The sequence below is a fragment of the Pelobates fuscus genome, chromosome 6 (assembly GCF_036172605.1).
Source record: "Pelobates fuscus isolate aPelFus1 chromosome 6, aPelFus1.pri, whole genome shotgun sequence".
Taxonomy (NCBI): Eukaryota; Metazoa; Chordata; class Amphibia; order Anura; family Pelobatidae; genus Pelobates; species Pelobates fuscus.
The window spans coordinates 207,904,459-207,918,369 of NC_086322.1; the positions used below are offsets into that span (position 1 = coordinate 207,904,459).

At 37.5% G+C, this 13,911-nt stretch overlaps 1 protein-coding gene across 3 annotated transcripts in view; it reads right to left on the bottom strand.

Annotated features, from left to right (window-relative positions):
* SLC4A4 (solute carrier family 4 member 4) overlaps positions 1 to 13,911 on the bottom strand; it is a 237,617-nt gene that overhangs the window by 54,201 nt on the left and 169,505 nt on the right. For all 3 annotated transcript variants that reach the window (XM_063458670.1, XM_063458672.1, XM_063458671.1), the window contains exons 7-8: positions 12,471 to 12,547; positions 1,980 to 2,137 (exon numbers count right to left, since the gene is read on the bottom strand). In XM_063458670.1, coding sequence (XP_063314740.1) covers positions 1,980 to 2,137; positions 12,471 to 12,547 — 235 coding nt within the window. The remainder of the gene's footprint in view (positions 1 to 1,979; positions 2,138 to 12,470; positions 12,548 to 13,911) is intronic.

Consider the following 13,911-nt stretch of genomic DNA (forward strand, 5'->3'; position numbering starts at 1 on the left):
CTTTATTTATTCAGGGGCCTTACATCTGTCAGCTGTCTGCTGGCCTAGTGGTCTGTGTCCCGACTATGTGTGTGTGGTGGGCCGGGGAGTCGCCGTTGGGCATTATGCTTGGTCTTAGGGGCTCTTTTTGGGGTTGTGTCTGTGAGCTAGACATGGCTTGGTGGGTGCCTGCAGTATTATAAACAAGTCGTGCTGGAGGTACCGCCTTTGAGGGCGACTGCGATTAGTTAAGAGGTGTAATAGCTAGTACTCATGGACTTCAGGTACTATGTTAGGTCATGTCTAGGGGCTCGATTAAATAAACAGAATTCTAAAAATGAGTCATAAACCTTTGCAAACTGTGCCATTGATTTTATTTATCAAACCTGCTTTTTAATTGTGTGCTTCGTGGATTTTAGCTGGTGTATTTGTAACAGTAGATGAGAGTTGGATTGATTTAATACAAATGGCTGCTTAGAAAATGCTGTGATTTTCCTCTAAATACGCTGCCCTCCTGGGATTTACATATCGGATTTTCGCCGGAATCAAGCAGTGCAAATGGCCCCACATTCCTCGCAAATGCAAATTTAATTGAATTGTTAGATTACAACTAAAACTTAGTAGCAAAGACAGCAAACAGATAATGGATTTCATAAAATAAAATACACCCACAAACAAAAACACCAGGCTATGTTTTCCATTAGTGTTAACAGCAAAGTTTTTACAGTTTTTCTCCTTGCTATTGTGGTTTCAATGTTTAAATCTCTGTTAAAGTTAACCCTTGAGTTATCAAAAAGCACTTCACAGCTTAGAGTAAAATAAATCCAGAGGAGAAACATATCAAGGTACCAAGAAAACAATTTGTTCATGTGTGTCTGCCTGTCTGTCTCAGTTGGCACATATTCATAAAGCAATTTCTTTATATACTACAATCATTTAATGATTTGTCTCCCAATTGTTTTAGTATGTCTTGCTTGAAAAAAAGATGGATCAACAATTCAGGATAAATTCAAAAGGACAATATAAGCACAAAAATCATTACATCTTAAAGCACTGGTTTTGGTGCATTGGTGCTGTCTGTAAAACATTGCCATTGGACAGACAGCCACTGGAGGCACCTTTCACTAAAGACTTTCAATTTTATCAGGTCTTTGCACTCAGTGTCAATATGCACAGCATGATGACGCCGATCATGGCTAATGATTTTTATAGAGAAGTAGATTCAATGCTTCACTATTAGAAGCGTTAGATTGGTGAGAAGTATTATGAGAAGCACTAGAGTTCAACAATTGCCACACATGTGCCTTGTATTTTCAATGCTTATGTGTATGAGAAGCAAGTATATATTTAACATTTTATATTGTACCTTTATGCGCTGACAATTATGTGATTTTAAAAGCCCTCCAAGCACCAAAACCAGTTATAACCCTCCTAATGGTTTGACAACTTATTTGGATATTTCCAGGTACCCAAGGGTCCCAGCCACTACTTCAAGATTCTCCATGAAGGAGAATCTGGTTGGCTTTACTGAGCTAAGTAGGTAATCATGCTGGGCCTTAGGGTCATTAGGGTCATTAGCAGAGAGCATCAACTAAGTGCTGTCAGTCATTGCGCACAGTCATGCATCATCCCTTCTGAGGCTGAACACAGACATCAGACCCTGTAGGAGAAGACCAGATGTAGTGTGGGTGCCCAGAAGACCTAGGAAAGTTGCCAGACTGTTATAAAACAGTTTGAAAAATAACACTGGGATGGCGCCAGGGCACTCGTTTATGGTGCATGGAGAGATCCTTTAAAGTTTTAATACGTTACATTTTTCCAACCACTTAAATATCCTACAACGGGCTTGTTTAGCTACAGAACATTTTTGGTGTTATTAAATTTTCTTTAAAATGGTTATATAGTAGTTCTTCCTAGCTTATTTTTTAGGGAACAACGTACAATGCCCTCACTCACCTGGTGTTGTCACAACAAAATGTATTAACACACTGCAGTCTTACCTTGTAGGTACAGGTACTTCTGTCAATGCTCCAAACATTACTGCTTCCTTCAGCCGGACAAAAGCAATAAAAGGGTTTTCCAAGAAATCAACCTCACCAACAAGCACATTGGAGGCTTCTGCATCCCGGGGCAGTTTTTTCATAAATTTATTCTTTAACTAAAACGTATACAAACAAATATAATCAGGACCAGTTGATTACAGGCTTACCATGCAGCACTAATTACCAGCATTATTAATATATAGACAACTGGATATTGTTACTTTGGAAGAAAGTTACATCGGGTTTATTACAAAATTGTGTTCATGGAACTAGGAGATTTATAGGATGACCTAATACAAGCTTCTTAAACCAGACTTCCAACAATCAGTGCTTTATATTTCTCTACAACAGAACTAAATCATGGAAAGTTATTGGTCCTATAACCATTGAAATAAAACATGCACACAAAAGCGCAACGCATCAATAAGAAATAATTGATGTACATAAATATTTACAAAAAAAAATTGCATTTTTGCACGTCCAATGAAAAACTCTTTCCTAAGTCTACATGTTATTTATAGAATATAATGATAAAAACTATATGCAAATGATAAACCTTAATTTAGCAAAGACCCTTTGTTTGTAAATGTTTTATTTTTTTTAATGAAGTCTTTTAACTTTTGCGAAAGTTTTTTTTTTCTGCTTAAAATGTTTATGGGTTGTAAGTTTTTTTTCTGCTTAAAATGTTTATGGGTTGTAAGTTTCATTTCTGTGGAACAGCAGGGAAAACACCTTTAGGATTGTGAAAATTCTTCGAGAAAGGGAGGTGTGATGTGAAGACATCGAGTTTTTACCATGTTGATTATGATGCCAGGAGTTCCCAGTGCCGTCACAGGACCCACAACATCTAACTACAAGAATTAAGAAGATACATATCTAAAGATTTCTGAAGGCTCAGTATTTGATTATAAAGTGTGAGTGACCCATTGGCACTATACTATTTAACCTAGTGGGTTCCACAGTGTTGCACTATGTTCTATCAATTTTGTCTTCCCTAGCTGGACTCACTCTATATATTATATTAACTTTTGAGAAATAACTGCTTCTGTTATGAACACTGAAGACCTTTTTTAGAAGGCCTTTGTACCAGGAATTAAACCAGGGATTGTGGTGACTAAAAAAGTGAATTAAAAATGTTGGGCCATAACACCCTAGTTAGAAATATTCTCCAATTTTTCCATCACATTTGTGTTATAATTTTAATTTTCCTGTGGGTTTCACACTATTCCTACCTTATATGTAATATTAATTTAATGAATCATTTGATTAAAGCAACTCTGTCAATATTTTTTTCCCAGCCATCCAGCATATTGCCCCCCGACCTTCCCATAACTAGGCTCCGGGCTGGTGCAACTTACCTGTTCCAACCTTCTGCTGGTCCCACTGGGTTTTCTCTACCTGCACCAGCCGAAGGCCATGCTAAGAGCGCGGTAGCTGCTCGGAAGTCCATATTTTGCCCTTCCTGGGGCAGAGGCGTCAAATGACGCAAATGCCCAAGGCCTCCAATGGACCTATGATGATTCTTGCGATCACGCAAGAGTTAACACAGAGTGTCAGTGACATGCTGCTTCCAGAATTGACACAAACTGAGAAGCAGAGTGGCGGTTTTGGGACAGAGTCGATTTAATAAGACACTGAAGGAACCACAATCTATATATGTGCACAGTGCCCACAGTCGAATCCCAATAGAGCAAGTCATGGCTATGTAGGGCCCGGATTCATTAGCGGAGAATGTCAGGTTAGTGCTCTCAGTCAATGAATATATTTTTGCATTGGTTTGCTCTATTCTATAGAGACAACCGGCTTCTCATGCAGGATAAGATGAGATGTGGCTCAGGTGCCTGTGAGACCCAAATAAGTTTTCAAACAATTCTAAAATGTGCATTTTTTTTGTGGGCTAGTGCCCAGGTACTCCTGGCACTACAAGCCCTACAATGGGTTGTTATGGCGCTTTGAGTGTCCCTTTAAAGTCAATTGTACCTCTTGAGCAATTCTAGTACAAAGTCCTCAATTTGGAGCAATCAGATTGCGCATTCTAATTGAAATTCTAAAACATTAAATTATTGCCCCAAATTTGCACCCAGCTTGCCCTGGTCCACATTTCTCTATGAGTTAATTAAATGATTAAGTAATTATTATGCTGCCTGTCCATGAGAGCCAATGCCTGTGTATATGGATTTTATCTGGCACATGTTGGACCCTGCTTGCTACAAAAAAAATAAAATTAAATAGTCTAACTCAGGAATCTTTACCAAAATTATCGTATTCATTTTGTATCCAATACAAACATGATATAAAACAAGAATGTCGTTCACGTGAAGAAAAATATATTTTATTTTAACATGCATCCTATTTATCTGAGACCCTGTGAAAGTGCTTTATTTATGGATCAAAGTCAGTTCTGCAATAAAGAGCAATATTCTACACTGAGTACAGTCTACTGATCTTATCTCTAAAATGTATCAAGGAATAATCACACACTAGGAAACCCAGGACTTGCTGTTTCTCTGAGAGAGGAACTATCATATGCAAGATTAAGGCACTACCACATAGATGAATTACATTTAGCTTGGATTAAATACAATATTGTTTTATACCTTATAATGTATTTTATATTTTGAAAAGGTTTCATTTATTTAAATTATAGGTCTGGATGCCCTGGAACAGCCATAGCATAGTTTAATCCCCTCTGGTACTGAACCCAAAGTGCACATGTCCCTGTACAACTTACTGGAAGTGATGCCAAGTTGTATGATTTTTTTTAATCAAGATGTCAGAGTCTACATGAGTGTGCCAGGGAGAATTATGGTACAAAGATATTGACATTTCAACTAATAGATCATGTGTTCTATTCCAATAGAGCACATAGTGAAAGAGTATGGTTTGCCACCTTGTTTGTGGCCTATGGGCCCTGATCTGCCTGAAATAAGTTGATCATTATCCCAAATATCAGTACCATTTAAATGCAATGACAGGGATATGGCAAAAAGCTATCTCCGCTTTGGACATTTGTTCTATGGAAAAATAAACAATCCCCTCGGCCAGGGAATACGAGAATGTATTTTTTATATTTCAGATGTAAATGATTTTAGCGTTGAAATCTTACAATGTTATCCACACATTGCAGTGTCATTTATCTAAGCAGCCTCATTCTTTTCTGACTCTTGCTGTGTACAATTTCATCTGTATGCACACCTAAAACCTGCAGTATGAATGTGAATATCTACCGTCATTCGGCTCGATTTACGGTGGCATGCTAAACGCTGTCACAGATTGAATGAGTTATGACTGGATTACAATTTAAAGATCCATGATATTTATTTACCACAACGAATTGCTTAGTCAGCCTAGTCATATTCCTTAAATTATTTACAATCATTTACGTTTTTGATTAATATTTGTGACTGCATTCTTTCGAAGAAGCAGTGTACAGATCCAAATATTGCACTGTAGAAATTATCCCAGGGGTGGGGGATGTTGATAACTATTAACTAGAAACTAAATGAAAGAATGCAGACCACAGACTCGTGTAGTTAGGCCAGAATGATCTGAATGGAAAAATTCTAGACATTTTTTACAATTCAGCTATATCGGCCTGGATTTTGCAAGTTATTTTTTAAATCCCCCATTTTTACAATTAGCTGAATAAACCCACCAAATTTCATTACGTTGTCAAGGTTCACTGTATTATTAACTGAAGTCACTCCTGTGAGAAACAGAATATATACTGTGAAAGGGCAAGGAATCCTATATAGAGTCATCAATCAAGTATCAGGGCAAATAAAACGTCCTTCAAACACACAACAACTTAAAAAGAGGATGTTTTCAAGACATTTTTGTTGGACTAGACAAAACTTCAGTGTAAATGAATTCAACCTCTTCCAGCAAATGCCAAGCTCGTTTCCTGAGCTGTGAGAGACTCCATTTCACATTCACGGCATACAAATGGAGTGTCACTGTTCTAACATACCCATATATAATTAATTACAGCTCTCTCTATGAATGGAGGGCACATAAAATACTGCTAACTACGCCACACAGAATTCTACAAAACAACCACAGGAACCAGTGAGGGCTAATACAAAATCAATTGAATGCCTACTCATTGTATTTTCTATTGTACATCACTAAAACATATGGTACACCAAAAAGTGTGTGATCTACAGAAGCAATTAACATTCAAGAAAAAAAAAAAACTAATACACTGAGCTGCCTGAGATTGAATGTGTAACTTCCAAACAATAAAGCTGGCACTAATGTACAGTACTATTATGGTCTGCCATAATACAGAAAAGAATGACACAACAGGTAACAAATTGCATGCTGCAAAATTGATCCGAATAAAATATTCAAGTTAAAAAAAATAGAAGTGGTTTGAACTTACGATGCTGGGTATTTTTATCTATCTACCTAGAGAAAAGAAGGAAGCTGCCTGAACTCTTGTTGCATGCATTGTGTTGGTTAATGTTAACCCTTGTAGATCTAGTCACCGTAACCCTTGTGTGCAGGGAATATGCTTTGTGGAATACACTATGAAGACAATAGTACATAAATGAATGCACTTTATTGTGTGTGTATTTTACACAAAGCAAGTCAAGCTGTTAGTAGACGGTCATGTAAGTAAATCTATATGTGGATGTATATATACATATGTATGGTATGCCCCGATTCCTTTCACTATAAACATTATTCTGCCCATTTATACAAGTTAAAGGGAAACCATAGTGCCAGGAAAGCCAAGTTGCTTTCCCTCTACGCTGGTTCAGGCGCCGCAATTACCGCGCTCACATTAGTACTTCCTCTATAGGAAAGCATAATGATGCTGGGTGTCCTCATGCATAGCGTGAGGACGTCCAGTGTCAGTCAGACGACCAAGAGTCACCTAACGGCTCGGAAGTCTCTCTAGTGGCCGACCAGGACCAGATTTCCTATTAAGCATGATAGTGGCTAGCGGGATTTTCCAGCACGTAGAATGGTAAAGGATTTATTTTGTCTGAAATGCCCTTTAAACTGACATCAACCATGATGTAAATACTTTTATTCAAAGAAATAATGAAAAACTAAATATAAATACTATTATGCCATATTCCATGGCAAGGCTATTAAACATCAGTGTCTGTGCTAAAACAACAGACATCATGTAATGTCTCCTTGCATATCAGAATACTAATGTGGAATGCTGTCCATATCTGGAGTGCAGTGATAGGGTGGGTACATAATAGGAGTGCAATTATACACTGAGTGCAAATATGGCCAAAATTGATACGTTTAAATTCTGTCTTAACAATACGGGTTCTCAGGTACCTGGGAAAACTCAATTTATTTAATTTTCTTTTCAAACCCCTCAAAAAAACATTGACACAAAACTTACAGCAGCAGCCTGTTTGCACCATAACCACTAGAGTGGGCTGCACTGGATACAATACTTAGACTGCTATACTGCCCCATTTTAATAAAGCTTGACTTATCCAAAAAGTGAACACAAAAATGTATTTTTGCTGGAGGGTGTGGATTTTTACTGCTTTCTCATACGAGTGTTGCAGTAATTAGCCGCTTATCGGTTTTCTTGCAGTCTATTAAGCAAAGTCAATAAAAAAGACTAATTGAGTTATGTGCTGTGACTTAAATAGAATGGTCATAAAAAAAGTTGTTAGTTCCTGCATAACACCATTATGAGTGTACCACATTATTTATGTTCTGATTAAAAAAAAGACATAAATATGTGTTCTAAATTACAGCGTACTTATTGTAAAGGCTGGAATACAAACAAAAACAAATCATTCAATGTTAACTATTCTGGTGGCTATTCTAAACGCCTAGAGGTGCACTACAGTGATAATCTCAGATCTACTGTCACGTCCTCCACATGTTGAGTAACATTTATCAAAATGTAAAAATTGATTGAACACCGGTGTCAGCCAACAGTCAAAATATACACAGCAAAATATGAGAAAGGCATCTATTAATTCTTAGAAAAGGGAAAGTTCTGCAACTTAAAATTTGACTTGAAAAACTTTGATCTGACCCATTTGACCTTCAGTGAATGCATCATCAACTTTTTAAACTGTCTGTTTAAATGGACACTGCAGGTACCATAACCACATCAACTGATTGAATTATTTATGGTGCGTGGAGGCCATGGGCTATTAATCCTGCATCAATGGTTTACTTACTGTTTAGATGATGAGATGGTAGGGGAGGAGTTATCGATCCATACCAGGGATAGTTGACAGTTATGGTCTGAGAGTGTCAGCTGAGCATTCTCAGCCAATCTCCGCCTCAATCCCAAGTATAAATTGGCATGGCACGAAGCAGAAGCAGGTATTGCATTTGCCATATTGTAATTGAAGGCAGGGCTGCAGGCTCCCGTGGACCAAGCATCTTTGTGAACATGGTGTGTGAAACATTAGCAGCTACGCAGGGCCCAGTGCCCACAGACTCCTGGCACCGTAAACACTTCAATCATTAGAAGTGGTTATGGTGCCACAGTGTCCATTCAAACTTTTTATTTTTGTTCAGAATGTTGGTGCTCTCAATGTATGAAACAGAAGTGCAAATGGACCCTTACTTGAGTCCATAAAAAAAAAAAACATTACAGCCATTGCCATAGTTGCAGGCTTTTTATGACTGCGATAAATGCAAAAAGTGCTAAAATTTCTGTTTTATACAACAGAAAATAGAGCATGTAGAAAAAGAAAAGAAAATCGGTAACAGTAAAATCAATAAGATTTTGTAAAAGCAATTTCACTGTTTTAATACAAAACTAAGTGGGGTTTGAAGTTCCACAAATATTTATACATAATCACCATTATATTTAACAAAACATTTGTTTTTCACAACCAGGATGACTTTTTCTACAATAGCTTGCATTTGTTTTTTTACTTATTTTAAGCTAAGTTCCAACTAACACAAGCCTACTTCAATCGAAAGTGGAAAACATATCCTTTGCTGCCAGCAGGTTAATGAAATTAAAGTAGAGGATTATAGCGATATTATCTGCGGGGGCACTCTATTATAACTCTATTAGAGTGTGCAAAGTCTTACAGGAATATAAGAGTGATATAAATGGGAAAGTATTTGGTGAATGTGAAGAAAATCATTTTTCAAAGTATATAACTTAGGGGCCTATTTACTAAGCCATGCGTTGTGGTGTTTGGAAAATCGACTTCCATACTGATTAAATAGAGACTATTTTCTTCTTAAAAATTAACATAGGTTTAAGAATATAAAGGGCACTAATAAATAAGCAGTGGTTATCATCAGCTGTAATCATTGTGGAACACTAATCGACAGATGAAAGGGACAATTAAATTTACCCAAGTGTAAAAGACAGAGACAAGGATATAAAAAAAACAACAGAGTGATTTGGGACCAAATAAGGACTGTCCTTCATAAAGTATGTTTCACTCATCAGGTTTAGTAATATGGGGGCATTGTCTATTAAACATTAATAAATGATAGATGCATGTGATTGCTGTTCTATAAGTGATCAGAATGTTCAATCTAGAGTTTATATCGAAAGCACTATTCTTCCATAAACAGTGTATACAGTTCTGTGTGAGTGCTGTAGCTTTGCTCTGTCAGTGGCTGTACATGAGGCCCTGGGTACTTAGGGATATAATCCGATTAAGGAAAACAGTCACTGAGCAGCTGCTTCTCCCGGTGAAGGTGAAGTCACCTCTAATCACACCTATCCAATATTAACTGCTCCAAAATAAAATACTGGCTCAGTCGTATGAGTTATTATTATGATTTATATAGAGCCAACATATTTCGCAGTTCTTTACAATTCTAGCAATTGGATATTTAAAAGTGAAGAATGAGCTGCTCAAACAAGCTTTTTTTATATGGTACATTTAAAGTATATTCACATTTCTAGGGAGATCCAGGGTGCACCCTTATACCCATTGACGATGCAGCCCCTCTTATGTAAAAGTTCCCAATAGCTGCCTGATTAACCCATTAACATAAGGGTAACAGCTGCAACATAAGTGTCTATGCAGCAGCATTCCATATCCCTGCCTAACAACAATAAACACACAATTACATTTGTTAGGTGATTCGGGACCTCCATAATATCAGAGGGAAGTCCACATGCCAAATTCCCTTCCATCACCTGGAAGAGGGGCTGGGGTGCTAAATCAACCAAAATGAGGTCCTAAGGCTCCCAACTTTCAATGGTGAAGTCAGTGCAGCAGTTATGCTTACTTTACTCAATCTCTTTGTCCAATCCTGCTTTAAAGGTTGAATAATAATGGCTCTTGGAGTATCAAATTACTAGGACCAAATATCTGCCCTCTAGGAGCAAGCCATTAGTTCTATGTATCCTCCACCCATAAGAGGACCAGCAGTACCCTAGTTGGCCCATGCACTAGTATGTAACCTTTGCTTAATAAAAATTATTTTTTAAAGAAAAGAGGATTGTCAGCCATTTAATCATTAGTTTGGTGTGTCCCAAATTCAATAGAAAAAGTGAGGGTCTAATCACACCAGTAGTCATTTGTTCCAATCCCTAAAATGTAAGCTTGTTCGAGCAAGGTTCTCACAATGTTTTCTTCCTGTGCATACATTTTATCCTGATGCTGCTACTTATTTGTTAGTCCACCTACTGCACATCTATTATTTAATAATAATGTAAACAATGTGTAAAGTAACCAGACTGCATCACGTCCTCTGCCTCCAACACTCTAGATGAAAATACCTGCCACGCACATTACTACAATGTGAAGCATGTCAAATTCTGTGAAGCAGCAGGAAGCACCTCTAGTGGCTTTCTGGTAGACAGCCACTAGAGGCAGGCTTACCCCTGCAATACTGCATTGCAGGGATAAGGTGAAGGAGACATTGCACCCAGACCACTTCAATAAGATAAAAAATGGGTGGCTATAGTGTCCCTTTAAAGTCTAGGGTGTACCCTGGCACTCTTCTAGAGTCAAACCACCAGAGTCAAACCTTCTGTGGATCTGCGGAGTCAATGACCACCATTGGCTTAGCTCAACATAACCTTCCAACAGCAAGGTAGGAAGCGACAGGAGTCTGGCGGACACCAGGTTAGATGTCAAATGTTCGCAAATGGTTTTACAACTTACTACTTAACCTGGGAGGGCATCAGGGCAGTTAAACATAGAAACATAGAATGTGATGGCAGATAAGAACCATTCGGCCCATCTAGTCTGCCCAGTTTTCTAAATACTTTCATTAGTCCCTGGCCTTATCTTATAGTTAGGATAGCCTTATGCCTATCCCACGCATGCTTAAACTCCTTTACTGTGTTAACCTCTACCACTTCAGCTGGAAGGCTATTCCATGCATCCACTACCCTCTCGGTAAAGTAATACTTCCTGATGTTATTTTTAAACATTTGCTCCTTTAATTTCCTCTTGTTGTGGTAGTTTTTCTTATTTTAAATATAGTCTCCTCCTTTACGGTGTTGATTCCCTTTATGTATTTAAATGTTTCTATCATATCCCCCCTGTCTCGTCTTTCCTCCAAGCTATAAATGTTAAGAAGATCCTTTAACCTTTCCTGGTAAGTTTTATCCTGAAATCCATGAACCAGTTTAGTATCCCTTCTCTGAACTCTCTCTAAGGTATCAATATCCTTCTAAAGATACGGTCTCCAGTACTGCGTACAATACTCCAAGTGAGGTCTCACCAGTGTTCTGTACAATGGCATGAGCACTTCCCTCTTTCTACTGCTAATACCTCTCCCTATACAACCAAGCATTCTGCTAGCATTTCCCGCTGCTCTATTATATTGTCTGCCTACCTTTAAGTCATCAGAAATAATCACCCCTAAATCCCTTTCCTCAGATGTTGAGGTTAGGACTCTATCAAATATTCTGTACTCTGCCCTTGGGTTTTTACGTCCAAGATGCATTATCTTGCACTTATCCACATTAAATGTCAGTTGCCACAACTCTGACCATTTTTCTAGTTTACCTAAATCATTAGCCATTTGGCTTATCCCTCCTGGAACATCAACCCTGTTACATATCTTAGTATCATCAGCAAAAATACATACCTTACCATGAAGACCTTCTGCAATATCTACTAAAAATATTAAAGAGAATGGGTCCAAGTACAGATCCCTGAGGTACCCCACTGGTGACAAGCCCAAGCTTCGAATATACTCCATTGACTACAACCCTCTGTTGCCTGTCACTCAGCCACTGCCTTACCCATTAAACAATATTGGAATCCAAACTTAAATATTCAAGTTTATTGATAAGCCTTCTATGTGCAACAGTGTCAAAAGCCTTACTGAAATCTAGGTAAGCAATGTCTACTGCACCACCCTGATCTATAATTTTAGTTACCCAATCAAAAAAATCAATAAGATTAGTTTGTCATGATCTCCCTGAATTAATAATCACCAAAGCGAGCTGATGCTTGGATTGTTTTTTTTAAGGACGAAGCATTACATTACGAAATATATATGAAAACTTACTTGATCTTTGTCTGGCTTATCTGAGATGTCATTAAGGCTGGAGGATGTCAGATCCCTATGGGTCATTGTTGGACTGCCTGTAAAAACAAAGAATGGTGTTAGTCCATAATCGAGAAACCTCTAGCTTGTAAGCTTCCATATTTCTTGGTAAAACATGCTGGAAATTTGCGGCACATCTTTCCATATTGTTTCTTCATGTGCAAAGAAAACATATGGATATAACACTGTAAATCAGAGGTGCCCAAAAGGTAAATCCCCATTTATTTTAGACCTACAACTTCCATGATGCTGTGCCATTCTACATGCTGGAAAAGCACCTTGGGAGAGGTTATTCTCCAACATCTGGAGCTCTACCATTTTGGCAATCATATTGTAAAGGAATATATGTAGGTTGTGTAGATCATTTGTTGGAAGAAAAACTGCCATGGTGAGAACCTGAGATAACGACATTTAAATCAAGGTTAGCTAAAGAAATGGATTGCATTATAATACCATTATTAATAATTATCTGTAGAGCATTAACAGAATTAGCTGAATGGAGAAAAAACTGTGCAAACAATAAAATAATGCAATGAGAGCACCACAAGATCTCATGGACACCTACAACAGGAAGCTCCAAATTAGAGGACACAGTCATTTCAAACCAAATTGTACAATTTTTCAATACTAAAATCAACTATACCTACACCAACGATCAAGAGCTGGCAAGCCTAAAATAAAAAAAGAGGCGTTTGAAGCCTCATTTATGTTTGACCCCTTCACATGTTTTAATTTTAATGAGGAACCAACATAACATTTTGCATTTTTGTAATGTTACTCTCACTGTCTTCAGTCTACACATAAGTTACCAGTATATGATAGGCAAAGCAAACATTTTTTTATTTTAAAGGAGCACTCTAAACACTATAACCACTATTGTACCCTAGGCTTAGCTCAGAAGAGCTAATGGAAACTCTCAAGCAGGAGTCTCCGCTTCTCCTGACTTTAGAGGGGAGACGAGGAGCAGCCCCCAGCAGACCCCTAGGTAAGACATGTTACAAAAAAGTCTGACTATTTAAAAGGAGGAGGGTTCCAGGGCACTACTGACATCATAACCATTGCAGCATGCTGAAGTTATTATGGTGCTTGGAGTGTTACTTTAAGTCTAGAACAGGATGTGAATGACATCATTTGTCAGTTAAATCCACCATGCTTGTGTATCTTTACAAAACGTTATTCCACATTTAATTATATGTAACATATTAATATATTATATATATATATATCTCAATATTTCTATAATATATTATATATAATATATAAATTATATATAAGACTATGGTGTATTCATTTTCATTAATTTACCTTAAATTAACCTTCCAACTTTAAATGCAATCACTTTATGAGTTAACTTGTAACACAAAGTATAACACAACTGTAATAGTTAAAGGTTTTCTACTAC